Raw genomic sequence first — 16,074 nt, forward strand, 5'->3', positions numbered from 1 at the left:
ATAGTTTTTAGAATATTTTTATATTCAACCAGCTGTAAGTTATAACAAATTATATTTCACTAAAACAAACTATAAAGATTTTATAGACTGTTCAAAAACTAAATTAGAACATCTATTATACTACTATGTATATTTAAATTTAAATTATCCCTCATCCTCTTGCCGAATAAATTAACGTATCAATGATTATAGCATTACACGTAGTTTAAATAAGTCAACCCTACGTATATAATTTCATTTTCATCCAAATATTGAATTTGTGTCGAAAACGCCAAATGTTTACAGCTGTTCTACGTTAAGCAAATGGTATTATACCAAAAGCTAGAGTAGAATCTTAGCGTAGGCTGCTAGACTTTTTAAAATTCTAAACTTTATTTCTAAGAAACTGGGACCCTAAGCTAAAATTATGGCTTCAAAATTCCCTAGTTCTCAAAATTATCTTTCTTTCAACACAAAAATCATGAAAATCCGTCAAGTGGTTGATTCAGAATCGTGAAATAAAAAAACCCTGTCACGTTTTAATATTATAGATATAACATTATTTATGAACACTAGTAACATTAAAATGATTCAAGTGAACATCAAATATTTTATTTTTTTATATGATTACATTTTACAAAAGTGAATAACTTGCTGCAAACCCCAGAAATTCTAGGATTGTCTGCAGCTCATGGAGAAAACTCGTAAATTTTGTCCTGGTAAGTCCTTTTCACAACTTTTGTCTTGTTTTTTTCTGGTTCAAGTCTGTCTCACTGTTGTTTACAATTTGATTCTACCTTATAAACACCATCATGGCAATAATAATGTAAATAAATAAAGTGATAATCAAATACTCCACATAGAAGAAGAAATTCTCTTCTGTGAATACTTTCAAGAATATTTATTTATTTGTTATGAGAACCCAGAATACAGCAATATGAGATAAATTGGTTATTTGTATTGTTGTGTAGTCAATGATATTATCTGATTTATTTTGTCTTAGATTTAAGTAAAATATGTACGAGGGCTATCCAGAAAGTAAAGAAAGTTTTGTTGTGACGCCGCCAGGCAGGTCGATCTTGTATATTTTGGTGCGTGGGCACTCAGCAACTCAGTTGGCATCCAGCCGTGACAACAGGAGCATCCTCGCGCTGCCTGTTTTTTCACAATTTCAACTTAAGAGCGCTGCGATTGAAAATCCCACCAGTTATTAGGCAGGGGTGCCCACAAGGGGGGGCCGTGACGCAGACTGCGTCATTGAAATTCTTGGGGGGGGGCTCAACAAATTCAAATGGGGTGGGGGCTAAAGTTAATTGCAACAGTGTTCAACGTGACGACAATCCAAAATACATTACGAAATCGCCAGATAGAAAGTGGATAAGACAATAGTTATATTATTGAATTAAATTAGTTAAAATAGGATTTTATTATAGTTTAGGATTCGTGTAGAAAGTTATTATTTAAGATTAGCAAGACGTGAGATCTAAGAGAGGGAGCGCACGGGATGGCTCAACTGCTGTGATAGATAAAAGATAACGCGTGGTACAGACACGTCCAGCTACACAGCAGAACGCTTTGTTGACATAAAGCTCGTTAAAATACAATCAAGTAGCAAGTAGCATAGGCTACAATACTTTACACTATTGTGTATACTCGATTGCCTGAGTTAATAGGGAGAGGGGGGGGGTAATGAAAAATACGGTTAATCCAATATAGTATAAAAACAGATGACAAACTCATTAAAACGCTGTAAACAGCCATTAAGTCACGATTTACATTTTTATAAACGAAATTCAATATTGCACAATTATTATTATTGTAAATTTCAAATCATTTATCTTGGTTCAGTTGTACAAACGGCTACGTTTAAAATTGTAGCTAACTCAAACTCAACTAATCACTAGCCAAACATTACATTGCTATAAATAACGTAAATATTAAAGGAACCTTTAGAAAGTGTTATAAGGTACTGGATGCTCATGATAGACAGATAGGCTACCGATAGGTGCTGTATCACAGCATAGGATAGATAAGGATAGATAAGTAATAAAAAAGTTTAAAATTATATTTAGAGATAATTAAAACACTCTTAAAAAAGAATGTAACGAGAACAATCTTGTTATTCTCTTTCTTTGTTCTTCTGTTCATTAATAGGTTTCTCTTCAATTCATACACAAATTCAACAAGTCGCCATATTTAGGCCTACCGTACTCATTGGCCAATCACAGTCTTACTAAAGTTACCATGGTTATCACTCAATCACAGTGTACTAAGCATTAGGGAGTATGTTTTATCTATGATTATATCGTCATCATTCCCCAGCTGTTGTATCTGAAATCTGTTGTAACATAGCGCACAGCAGACAGAAGTGTATAACGGAGCAGACGATTGTTGGCGCAAGCGTTGTTTCCATTTCATTTTCATCAAAGGAGCTGTGATGTTTCTAAAGGGAGGGAAAGGGGATCGTTATATCGAGAAAGACGCTGACAATTCGTTATGGATATTCTGGCAATACAAAATTCCTTAAATTGAGGTGACTTATAAAACTCTAATTTTATAGAAAGATAAGTTTTCCAGTCCTGTACAACACTGATTCACGGTCTTTTCCCTGTAATCAAAATTCAAGTACAACTTGATACACACAGAATCTCCGGTTCCCGACCTGGATGATGGCTAGTTATTTTATTTAATTTAAAGTTACATATTAGTACTCGTGATAAATCAAACCCGTTATGTAAGCCAAAGCCACACGGTTATTAATCACACTTGGTTTTGGATTTGCTTACAAACGTGATCGGAAATGGTTAGGGCCTACACAGTATTCTTAAAGAACATTTATGTAAACATATCAGTGACAGCTAGGAAAAGGAATCTTTATCAAAAAAGCTGTTCGTAATTTCATATATGACGTGTTCTCTTAACAGATTCATAAATTAATGACGTATGTAGTAAACATGGAGAAAATAAACTAGAAAAATCACACAAAATTGTATTTTTGATCGTCCGTTATTTTATTTCCAAAATAGTGAGGCCATATTTTAATGGCTATAAGGACTCTCTCGCCAATCCTGTGGATACAATTAAACCATTAGAATCATAATCGGAACTCTAGTTTTCTTTAGAGTATGTAGGCCATGAGTAGGCTGCATAAAATGCCTTCTGGGCCGTGACAGACGGACATAAATGGAGATAAGACATGTTTCAACTTCTTCAATGTATAAAACATAAATAACCCAAAATATGTATAATTCTGAGCAATGTACAGAAAAAACTATAACTTTATTGATATAGATTAACTGGGTTTGAATTTTAAATATCTAAAAAAAATTATAAAACTTTTATAGTTTTACAAATAGTGCTGCGCGGGGGAATAATGTTTCTCATTTGTTGTGTACATCATTTATGGGGGGGGGGTTGTTGCTCAATGGGGGGGGGGGGGGTGCGTCATGAGTCTAGGGGGGGATGGGCACCCCTGTATTAGGTGTTGTCAGTGATATGTTTTTACTTGGAAAAAACTTTAAACTGAAAGTTCTTCTCAAGTTTCACGGACTTAGTTATTTTAAATTGTGCCACAACAAAGCAAAATATATGTTATCAGCAATCAGCAGTTTTCGCAAACCTTTTCATCAACTTAAGCGACCAAGTCCACCAGTCACAATGCTCGGTCGTCCACCCTTCACTTCCTCATGACTCATGAGTGTCAGATCAGCCATTTTTAAACTGAATGCACTATTTTCCACAGAACTTTAATTCATTACGATGTTTCCTTAAACTTCACACACTTGGCGTTGAAATTTCTGTTGGTTTCAAGTTTCTTGCCAACAAAAACCGCATCACTGACCACACCTCATAACTAGCAGGATTTTCAATCGTAGCACTCATCTTAGTTGAAATTGTGAAAAAACAGGCAGCGCGAGAATGCTCCCGTTGTTATGGGTGGACGCCGACTGAGTTGCCGAGTGCGCACACACCAAAATATACAAGACCACAACGGCAAAATGTAGCGGCGGCGAAATAAAATGTTCTTTGCTTTCTGGATAGCCCTTGTCTTGTATGTAAAAGAAGTTACATCACAGGGGAAAAAACAAAGCAAGTAACACGGCTGTTGCCAAGGTTTATTAAAATACCTTTAATCTCAGAGACACAAATTCCTACTTTTGGATCTTCTGATCTTTAGAACTACAGAATGGTATATTTTGGATCTTCTGACCCTCACTTGGTTCACAAGATCAAAAGTCTAAACGACACTCTCTTCCATAGGATCATTAACAATGTAAAATTTTACATCTGGTAATGACTTTTGGATCTTGTGATCTGAAGTGTAAACTTTTGGATCTTCTGAAGATGATCTGGCTAAAGCATTTGTGCAAACGCCAATCAATGAGTTGACAGATGGGTGTTCAGTTGGGTTTTCCTGGCAAAAGTCTTCCCACAGACAACACACTTGTGATTCCTGGCGATTCCATGGACAGCCATGTGTTGTTTGACATGGGTTCTTAGTTTGAACGTTTGACCACATATATTACAGACATGAGGTCTGCTATCTTTATGTGTATGCTCGTGCTGCTGTAAATTACACTCTCTTTTAAATGCTTTGCCACAAGTATGACAGACATACGGTTTATTATCAGAATGTGTCAAGGAATGAATTTTTAAATTTTGATTTGTTGGGAACATTTTTCCACATTTTTCACAACTAAAACCTCGAGTTGTACCTGAGTGCTGCTTTTTAAGATGTTCCAACAAAGTCTCTTCGAAGGTAAACACTCTACTACAATTAGCACATTTATATTGTTCGAGAGGCAAATGGCATCTTTTAACATGCATGGTTAATTTTTTTTTATCAGCAAAATTACTATTACATTCTCCACATTGGTATTTTTTTGTATGCACATGCACCCGAGAAGTATGTTTTCTAAGACCACTTTTATCTGCATATGTCTCATTACAAAGTTTACATGTATAACTGAGATTTCTGTTCAATTGATAATGCACATTTTTAATGTGTATTGTAAGGTAAAATGCTTTTGCAAGACCTCTTTAACATATTGGACAAACATTTTTTTTCAAACCTCCTGAATGTACGTTTAAAATATGAGACTTCAACACATTAAACTTGCAAAATGATTCGGCACAGAGTGCACATTCCAAAAATTCTTGTAGGGAACCAGTATTTTTTTTGTAACCATTTGACAGAACCTCAGAGTCAAAGGCCTTTTTACACTTAACACATTCACACAGAACACCATTCAACTGAGCTGTGCACTTTCCTCCTTCACTCTGCACCTGAAACACGCCAAAACTGATATTCAGACTGAACCTCTAAGGGTTCAGAATATCATTGGTACACTTTTAGTAAATATTTCTAAATGTTGTGTTGATTTGTTTTCAGCCAGGATAATAATTATTACAACAAGAGGGCCCGTGTGTTAGTTGTGCAGTTTAATTAGAGCCATTTATTCAATATTACATATAACAGTCTTGATACCTGTGCACAAAATGAGTGCATAGCATCATTGAACATATAACAAATAAAGAGAAATTAAGTTATAAGTTAATTGCAGAATATGAGAAAAAACCCGGCCGCGTATCACGATATATCATAATGATTGACATACAAAATAATGGTTATATTCTAATTGAGTACTGGAGTACCGAGCCATAGCTCGGTATAGTTTATTTTGATTGTAAAAGCAATAAAAAAAACCCCCATGTTTTTCTAATTTTGGCTTTTTAGCCAATTTCCCTATAGGGAAGTAGCTATTACCGTAGTAATCATTTTCATTATCATCATTACTTAAGGCCTCGGAAACATCTTCTCTCTCAATAGCAGCAAAATCCTGAATATTATCTTAATTTTTTATTAACACATTATCAATGGCGGCAAAATCCTGAATATTTCCTGCGGTCGTGTGGTCGCTTCCCACAGTGACGTAAACGTCATCACAGTCTTAACGTTATCATGGAAAAATCCTGGACATCTCCCGCGGTATGTATACATTATCGCCGTCTCTCGCGATCACGGAAACGTAATCATCGTCATCCACGATCACGGCTAAATCATGAACATCTGCGGCCGTGTAGACATAATCATAGCCTCCCGCAGTCACGGAAACGTCATGTATTCGTCGTTGTCCGCAATCTCGGCAAAATCATGAATATTTCCCGCGGCAGTGTAAACATCATCGTTGATCCCGCGGTCACGTAAACGTCATCGTCGTCGTCCGCGATCGCGGCTAAATCATGAACATCTGCAGCCGTGTAGACATAATCATAGCCTCCCGCAGTCACGGAAACGTCATATTCGTCGTCGTCCGCAATCTCGGCAAAATCATGAATATTTCCCGTGGCCGTGTCTACATCATCGTCGTCTCCCGCGGTCACGGAAACGTCAACGTCGTTTCCTGCGGTCACGGAAACGTCATCGTCGTCGGCCGCAATCACGGCAAAATCATGAGCATATCACGCGGCCGTGTAGAAATCATCATCGTCGTCTTTCGCGGTCACGGCAAATCACGAAAATCTTATGCGGCCGTGTAGACATCATCATTGCCTCTCGCAGATATGGAAACGTCATCGCCGTCGTCCGCGGTCACGGAAACGTCATCGTCGTCTCCCGCGGTCACGGAAACGTCATCGTCGTCTCCCGCGGTCACGGAAACGTCATCGTCGTTTCCCGCGGTCACTGATACGTCATCGTCGTCTCCCGCGGTCACGGAAACGTCATCGTCGTCTCCCGCGGTCACGGAAACGTCATCATCGTCGGCCGCAATCACGGCAAAATCATGAGCATATCACGCGGCCGTGTAGAAATCATCATCGTCGTCTTTCGCGGTCACGGCAAATCACGAAAATCTTGCGCGGCTGTGTAGACATCATCATTGCCTCTCGCAGATATGGAAACGTCATCGCCGTCGTCCGCGGTCACAAAAAAGTCATCGTCGTCTCCCGCGGTCACGGAAAAGTCATCGTCGTCTCCCGCGGTCACGGAAACGTCATCGTCGTCTCCCGCGGTCACGGAAACGTCATCGTCGTCGGTCACTATCGCGGCAAAATCATGAGCATTTCACGCGGCCGTGTAGAAATCATCATCGTCGTCTTTCGCGGTCACGGAAACGTCATCGTCGTCTCCCGCGGTCACGGAAAAGTCATCGTCGTCTCCCGCGGTCACGAAAACGTCATCGTCATCTCCCGCGGTCACGGAAACGTCATCGTCGTCTCCGCGGTCACGGAAACGTCATCGTCGTCTCCCGCGGTCACGGAAACGTCATCGTCGTCTCCCGCGGTCACGGAAACGTCATCGTCGTCTCCCGCGGTCACGGAAACGTCATCGTCGTCTCCCGCGGTCACGGAAACGTCATCGTCGTCTCCCGCGGTCTCAAAAACGTCATCGTCGTCGCCCGCAATCGCGGCAAGACGCATTTTACTACTACAATCTTTTACCGGGGCTAAAATAAACACACAATAATTCCTACTTTTGGATCTTCTGATCTTTAGAACTACAGAATGGTATATTTTGTATTTTCTGACCCTTGGTTCACAAGACCAAAAGTCTAAAGGACACTCTCTTCCATAGGGTCATTAACAATGTAAAATTTTATATCTGGTAATGACTGTACTTTTGGATCTTGTGATCTGAAGTGTCGCCATTTCATCGAACAGTATTATTCAATAATGTAAACTTTTGGATCTTCTGAAGAGGATCTGGCTAAAGCATTTGTGCAAACACCAATCAATGAGTTGACAGATGGGTGTTCAATTGGGTTTTCCTGGCAAAAGTCTTCTCACAGACAACACACTTGTGATTCCTGGTGATTCCATGGACAGCCATGTGTTGTTTGACATGGGTTCTTAGTTTGAACGTTTGACCACATATATTACAGACATGAGGTCTGTTATCTCTGTGTGTATGCTCGTGCTGCTGTAAATTACACTCTCTTTTAAATGCTTTGCCACAAGTATGACAGACATACGGTTTATTATCAGAATGTGACAGGGAATGAATATTTAAATTTTGATTTGTTGTGAACATTTTCCCACATTTTTCACAACTAAAACCTCGAGTTGTACCTGAGTGCTGATTTTTAATATGTTCCACTAAAGTCTCTTTGAAGGCAAACACTCTACTACAATTAGCACATTTATATTGTTCGAGAGGCAAATGGCATCTTTTAATATGCATGGTTAATTTATTTTTATCAGCAAAATTACTATTACATTCTCCACATTGGTATTTTTTTGTATGCACATGTACCCAAGAAGTATGTTTTCTAAGACCACTTTTATCTGCATATGTCTCATTACAAAGTTTACATGTATAACTGAGATTTCTGTTCAATTGATAATGCACATTTTGAATGTGTATTTTAAGGGAATATGATTTTGTAAGACCTCTTTTACATATTGGACAAACATTTTTTTTTAAACCTCCTGAATGTACGTTTAAAATATGAGACTTCAACACATTAAACTTGCAAAATGATTCGGCACAGAGTACACATTCCAAAAATTCTTGTAGGGAACCAGTATTTTTTTTGTAACCATTTGACAGAACCTCAGAGTCAAAGGCCTTTTTACACTTAACACATTCACACAGAACACCATTCAACTGAGCTGTGCACTTTCCTCCTTCACTTTGCACCTGAAACACACCAAAACTGATATTCAGACTGAACCTTTAAGGGTTCAGAATATCATTGGTACAATTTTAAAATATTCTAAGCCTCTTTCACACGAAGTGGCGCGCGCTGTACGGCGTCCGCCGAGCGGCGCTGCGCCGGACAAGCGTGTTTCTTCACACTAGTAGGGTTTCGTGCGGCGCACGTCGTACGGCACACCTAAATATTTATTATTTTCTGTTCAGTTGTGGCTTTTAAATGAATACTCCACTTAAAAGTTCAAATAAAATGAATAGGCTAATTTTAAATATAATAAACTAGAGCACCTGTTGCTCGAATTAGAGCAATTGCAAAATATTAAAGGAGTTTTTTTTTACGAATAATTGTCACAATTTCTGTTGACGTGTGAGAGTCAACTCAAAGATAATGTAACCAATCACTCTACTCCAGTTATCGAAACTGGAAACGAACTCACTCTGAAAACGAACGCTCACTCAACTCCATCTATCAAAACTGAAAACAAAAACTCTTGTGTGTATCATGTGTGTACTATGAACAGCTGTAATTAATACAAATTATTTGTCTGTTTACCTAACAAAATCTTGTCTTCATAATTTGATATACATTGGGATTTTGATGGCCTGAGGGTAGTGATGTAAAACACCCAGGTATTTAAAACTCGGGGTAAATACCCTGGGTATTTACCCGGGTAAATACCCAAAATCCATAAATACCCGGGTATTTTGGGTATTTATAAAATCAATTGAAATTCATTTCTATTTACCCCTAAATATGTTATTGTTATTACATGATAAATTAGGATAGTCAATTACAGTAACTTGAAGCTTTGCTCGCTTAATGATTTAGCACTTTTTTTTTAATAATACATAAAGTTTCTAAATAAGCATGGGGTTTTGTGTCTTAAATCGAGTAACATCAGTTAAATTTAACTCACTAAAAAATATTATATATTAAAAAAGGCTGTGGCTATTTCAATTTTTATAATTTCATTAATTTATAACCAATTAAATAACATAAACAAAATTATTTTAATTTATAAATATCCAGGAATTGTTGGGTACTTATGATGCAAAATTTTTATTGTATAAATGGTTTGGAAGGCTAGATAGACCTAAGGCCTATTTGACATCTAGGCAGAATGATAGAATACTTTTAAGTAGGCTTAGTTAAACTTTTCTGTGTTACCGCTTGGTTGGAAACAATACAGTCCACTCTTGGTAATTCAAACACTTGATAATTCAAAACTTTCGATAATTCAAAATGAAGGCTCAGTCCCTAGAGAATCTCTCAATATTTCAAATTTTTACCATGCATTTTGATACACTCGGTATTTCAAAGTCCAAATAGAGGGCAGGTCAATTTGTAACACGCAGTAATTCAAAGTTTCGTCGGTTAACACTCTATAATTCGAAGTCATGCTGTAATTTGAAGTTTCGTCGAAAAAACACTCTATAAATCAAAGTCACACAATAATTCGAAGTTTAGTCGGCAAAACACTATATTTCGAAGTGATCTCTTCCTGTTATAACAGGAAACTATACAGTACAGTACATCCTGTTCCCATGGTAGGCTAGTGTTGGACGTTTTGATGTTTGTTTAGTTAGAGCAGTAGTCAGAGTTAGTTCGCTGACTTGTTTTTCTAAGTTGGCAATCCGATCTCTAGATTGCGCGACATCTCCTTGAGCACGAACGTAGTTGTCGACAGCTTATTTTGATACCATTGATACCAACAAAAGATTTAGAACAAAAATATTAAATCCTGCCATCCTACAGATTGAATTTTAAAATTATTTTTCTTAAGTTGTTTACACATAGGCTAGGTTAAGTTGTTAGACTAGGTTAAATTTTCCTGTCATTCTAAATAATAATTATTAGGTACTTAGCAAATTATTTTTTTTTAACTTTCAATCAAATAAATTCATCTATCCATCATAGAAATTAAAAAATCATAAGTAGTCAGGACCAGTGCAGCAACCATGCGACCAGGGTATTTATGCCGATTATAACCAGAAGTAAAATGCCAGTAGTGACCATATGAAATTTTGTTTAATACATTTTATCATCATTTTACTATCCTTGCAAGGTAATAATTGCAAAAAAACATCTAAATCTTCTCTAACTTAAATAAAAATTATAAATACCCAGTTTTTGGGTATTTACCCGGGCCTGGGGTAAATACCCGGGTAAAAACCCAATTTATATTTACCTACCCACTGGGTATTTACCCGGCCCACATCACTACCTGAGGGGCAAAGCCCAAGGACTTTTACTACAGGAATTAGTGAAAGGGACGTGTAACACAACAAATACTTGATTTTGACACATCGTTTGTAAAAATCTGTCCATTATTAATGGAGGAGTAGTATTTCGTAGAAATCGCCTTCACGTATTATATATAAGTATTCGTCATATCTGAAAATATTGTATTCTAGAAGTTTAAAAAAAAATGTTTCATTGCATATAAATTACTAAATTATTAATTTAACACTAAATATTCTCCTCTAAACAACCACACAACAATTGTTCATCATGTAAGTTATTAAAGGAAACATTTTTTTTATACTTTAAGTTGGCCGATTTTCATAGGATGAACATAAAAAAATATGTTTTGTAATAACTTAATATATATTATTAATAAATATATTATTTTTGATATATAATTTCTTAATCAACTGTTGCACCCTCTTGGTTAGGTAGTTTGCCTAAATTGAGACAGCGTAGGGGTTGGGCCGTGCGGCGCGCGCCGCACCGTGTGAAAGCTCCCATAAGAACCAATGCCCCTTCACCGAATTGTCGGGCGTGGACGCCGCACGGCGCTGTTGTCCGGCTGAAGGTGCATCCGGCGGTAACTCGCACGCCGAACATAGTGTGAAAGGACTCATATACTCCCATAGCCCTATGCCGGATCCGGTGGGCGCCGCACGGCGAGCACCGCGTCGTGTAAAAGAGGCGTTAAATGTTGTGTTGATTTGTTTTCAGCCAGGATCTATAATATTAAAACGTGACAGGGTTTTTTTAATTTCACGATTCTGAATCAACCACTAGACGGATTTTCATGATTTTTGGGTTGAAAGAAAGATAATTTTGAGAACTAGGGAATGTCGAAGCCATAATTTTAGTTTAGGGTCCCAGTTTTTTAGAAATTAAGTTTTAATTTTTTTAAAGTCTAGCAGCCGACGCTAACATTCTAAACTAGCTTTTGGTATGATATGATTTGCTTAACATAACAGTAGTTGTAAATATTCAGCGTTTGTTACACAAATTCAGCATTTGGATAAAAATTAAAAGACATACTAAGGGTTGACTTATTTATACTATGTGTAATGCTGATCATTGATAAGTTCAATTCTTCGGTAAGAGGATGATAGATGAATTAAATATATATAGTAAAATACTAGGATGTTCAAATTATTTTGTAAAGCAATCTTTGATTTGTTTTAGTGCAATATAATTTGTTTTAACTAACAGCTGATTAAATATAAAACTATTCTATAGAACTATTAGGTTATTTTATTTACTCTGATTTAGTAATTGACTATAGGAAATAAGTAAGATTAGTAGATATAATTATAGACCACAGAGATAAGTAAAACCATACCCCCGCCGCAGCAAACCTGCAGACTAAGCGAATTTCCATTAACCTGATTGGATTTACACTAAAATGCCTCCATAATAATAGCCCATTTATTTCCTATTTAAATAGAATTAGTTTAACGAGTACTTAGGTTTGCTGCAACAGGGAGGGTAAAAAAGATTTTTTTTTATAAAATGATAATTAGTTTAGTAAGAAATAAAAGTATTTTCCAAAATCAATCAAAATATGTTCATAAACAAGCAAACTACAACAGTTGACTTATTCTCCATAAGAATAACATAGGAATTTTAAAATTACAATTTTTTTGAATTTTCTCCGTAACAATTAGGCGCATAATAACGCTTCAATATACTAAATTATTTGTTTTTTTAAGCTCTACAAAATGGTTTAAAAAGAAATTGTGAAACTTTGTGTTTTTAAGGTCAAAAATGGGAAAAACCTATTTTTACCCCATAAAACCCCCCATAAACCCCCGTTCCCATAGTCCGATCATGCTGCTTCGCGAACTCATTTTAGTTTATCCCGCCTTTTATTACCAAATTTTATCAAAATCGGACAAAAATTACTCAAGTTATCGTGCCGATGGACACATATGTATATATATAGATATATAAAAATTTGAACGAATGGTGTTTTTGGCCTCTGGGGACATCAAAATGAAAAAGTAAATCGGTCCCGGGCTTAGGTCTTACCATGACACCTACGGTAATAGCTACTTCCCTATAGGGAAATTCGCTAATAGCTTTATACAAATCGAGGCTCTGTACACGAGTCTTAAAAGAAAAGGATTATGCAAATCATTTAACTGCTCAACTTTTTTGGAAAGAGTTGGAAAATAACAATATTTACATGTATTAATTCGTCTTGGTAGCTACAATTAATGTTTACAATTAATGTTAGTCTGCTTACAATTTGTTTCGATTAGGCTCAGAAATATTGATGTCAATGAAAAGGAGATAAAGAATAATCGCGAATCATGAGTTTAAATTACCACCACAACCTCAGCCAGGTTTTACCCAAAGATAAACTGATGGATGACATAGATTGAACAGCCAATCTAAAAAAGGTTGTTTGGCGTGTGTTCAGTTGTGGTGTGTTCAGTTTGGGGGTGCTGATGTATGCAAAATATAACTTTTATTTCAACTATAAATATCTTATAGTTTAAATAGATTAATATGGGAAATTACGATGTACATTGATTCAATGAGGGTGCGTAATTATCAAGTATATTAGAACTGATAACGGTATGGATAAAAACATATACAATTACGTCCCTAGCTTTACTAGCCTGTTTACTTTTTAAATTCCTCCAACATGTGACCAGTTCTTTTTTTTCAAATAAAGGGTATTTTTAAACCAACAGCTGTTTCAAAACGAACTATATGTTATTGTTTTTAATTTTCTTTGTTTATACTTATTTATTTACCATGTAACATTATTTCCAAGATCAATTATCTTTCATTTAGTGCAATTGGCCTTAAGAGGAGACCCAAAATAAAAATTCATCATTGTTACAAAAGTCATGGTTTATTTAAAATAGAGATTGCCAACCAATAAACACTGTAGATCATGAGAATATGTTATTTCTAAGATCATTTCTAGTCTGGTTAGAGAAATGGAATAATATTGTGGTCCAAGGAGAGTTAGCAAATAATAAAAAAAGAAATGGAAAACTCACACTTGACACACAGTTTGCACTTAAACATGCCGTCAGTACAGTTTTAGAAATTGTAGAATGTTTATTTAATTCTTTACACTTTAAGTATGTGTTGCTAGGAAAGTTCCAAACAGACGATTTAGAGGCTAGGTTTGGACAGTATCGTCAAATGAGTGGTGCTAGTTACAATATATCTGTTGCACAAGTACTCGAATCAGAAAAGAAGCTTAAAACTCTTAGCATTATAAAGGTATTTTCTGCTAAAAATCGGGAAGTAGAGATAAGGGATTTTAGTGTAGAAGAAACTGAGGGACCACAAGGGGAAACAAACCTTTTTTTTATGTTTCAGAATTTGAAGACATTTCTCATGAGTTAGAAAGTGCTGATATTTCCGAAAATGATGTTGTTGGTATTACCTACATAGGAGGGTACATTTGCCATAAATTGTTAAAAAATGTTCAATGTAACTGTTGTAAACCTAAATTTGTTTTAATCGATAAGCAAACAATCCTCAACTCACATAGGCCTACAATGTCTTATTATTTTACCGTGATAGATAGGGGCAATTTACAATATCCCTCTGACCTCATCATAAATACATTGATTACTGGTTTGAAGGGTTTTAAAATTATGATTGGTGAAAGATATGAAAGTACATTTTTGAAGAGCAAATGTCAGAGAAAGGTACTAATGTCGGTAATGTACCATGTTCTCGACAGCATAAATGTTGAGGTATGTCTTTCTTGTGGTATAGATATAACCCCATTGTTTAAAAAATGTTTATTAACATTCTGTAATATTTTACTGAATAATTATAGTAAAATGAAAAAACAACGAATAATCGAGGAAGGAAAGAAGTGTACCAAAAAACGTAAGCTAGATAAGCTTTGTAATAAGTGTTGATTAAAGATTGTTTTGTACAGATTAAAAACAAGTTAAGACTGAAATTGTTTTTTTATTCACCATTATCCATATTCAACTTTATTATAGCAGTGTACTAAATAATATGCATATACAGTAATGAAAACAATGATATTACATACTTTTGCATCAAATAGTAGCCTAACTAGTAAAATATGTTTTGTTATTATAGAAATACACAAACATTATTACACGAATTAAAAAAAAAAACTAGCTAGTCACTACGCTACACCAACATAAAACATTACTGCAAAATTATATTATAATACGACTTCATTTAATTGTTCAAATCACAGTGGGAACTAACTGCAGTCGTAAAAACGTATAAGCGCCTATGTGTGTAGCGGCCGCGAGACCGCCTACAGTTGTGACGTCACACAAGTAGCAGCACGGCCTGTATATCTAGTGCGGCCTTGCATGTGCCCATTCAGCCGGTGCACTGTTGAAAACTACAAAACATTCTTGGATTTTCCTCGAGACTTTTAGTTCAGTGTTAGTGTATAATGTGTATAGTTGTAGTTGTATAATGTCAATAGTGTAATGTAAAATCCATTGATGATTTGGCAGGATTTGAACCCGGTACCCCAGGAACCGGAGTCCCGCGCTCTAACCACTAGACCAGCTCGCTCCCCCGAAACAGTTGTAATTACCCCATTGCTTACTAATAATCGTACACCCCAAGTCTATGTAAGTCAATGCTTAATAACATTCATAAGAATGATCTTCCCTATTATACTGTATTTAGTAAACTTCTACTGTACTGTAGATATTTTGTTACAAGCATGTTACAATTCATTAATTTACATTTTTGCAAAACTGCCATAGTTACTCGACAGTCAATAAAGCTAATTTTAAAAATATTAAAATTTAGCGAAAAACTAATTTTCCCAGAAAGAGACCTAGCATGGATATTGTTTTAGCCTAAAACTAAGATATTTCTAACAATTAGGAGGAAATCATAGGAGCTGTTTTTGAAATCATTGTGTGAAAATGTTACTCATATTATAGTACAGATATATCAGACAATACCTGCTACGGAAAGTAAATAAAACAAAAGTCTTATAACACTTAAAACATGTATTTGTGCTTATACTGTTACTCACAAGACGGTAAATACATATACAAATACCCCCGCCGCAGCAAACCTGCAGACTAAGCGAATTTCCATTTCCCTGAATGGATTTACACTAAAATGTCTCCTTGAACACACATTTATCACATTTATTCCCTATTTAAATAGAATCAGTTTAAAACATAATTAGGTTTGCTGCAACATGGAGGGT

At 35.9% G+C, this 16,074-nt stretch overlaps 2 protein-coding genes across 2 annotated transcripts in view; both read right to left on the reverse strand.

Annotated features, from left to right (window-relative positions):
- Positions 1-4,895: 4,895 nt before the first annotated feature.
- LOC128991483 (zinc finger and BTB domain-containing protein 41-like) overlaps positions 4,896-16,074 on the reverse strand; it is a 278,309-nt gene continuing 267,130 nt past the window's right edge. The window contains exon 12 of the mRNA XM_054414399.1: positions 4,896-5,265. Coding sequence (XP_054270374.1) covers positions 5,020-5,265 — 246 coding nt within the window. The 3' untranslated portion in view covers positions 4,896-5,019. The remainder of the gene's footprint in view (positions 5,266-16,074) is intronic.
- The window catches only part of LOC128991484 (uncharacterized), a 32,717-nt gene continuing 24,059 nt past the window's right edge, over positions 7,417-16,074 (reverse strand). Inside the window, exon 8 of the mRNA XM_054414404.1 lies at positions 7,417-7,900. Within this exon, the coding sequence (XP_054270379.1) occupies positions 7,712-7,900 (189 nt within the window). The 3' untranslated portion in view covers positions 7,417-7,711. The remainder of the gene's footprint in view (positions 7,901-16,074) is intronic.

This window comes from Macrosteles quadrilineatus, unplaced genomic scaffold (assembly GCF_028750875.1).
Source record: "Macrosteles quadrilineatus isolate MER2022 unplaced genomic scaffold, UCM_ALF_1.0 Scaffold_4__1_contigs__length_99947679, whole genome shotgun sequence".
NCBI lineage: Eukaryota > Metazoa > Arthropoda > Insecta > Hemiptera > Cicadellidae > Macrosteles > Macrosteles quadrilineatus.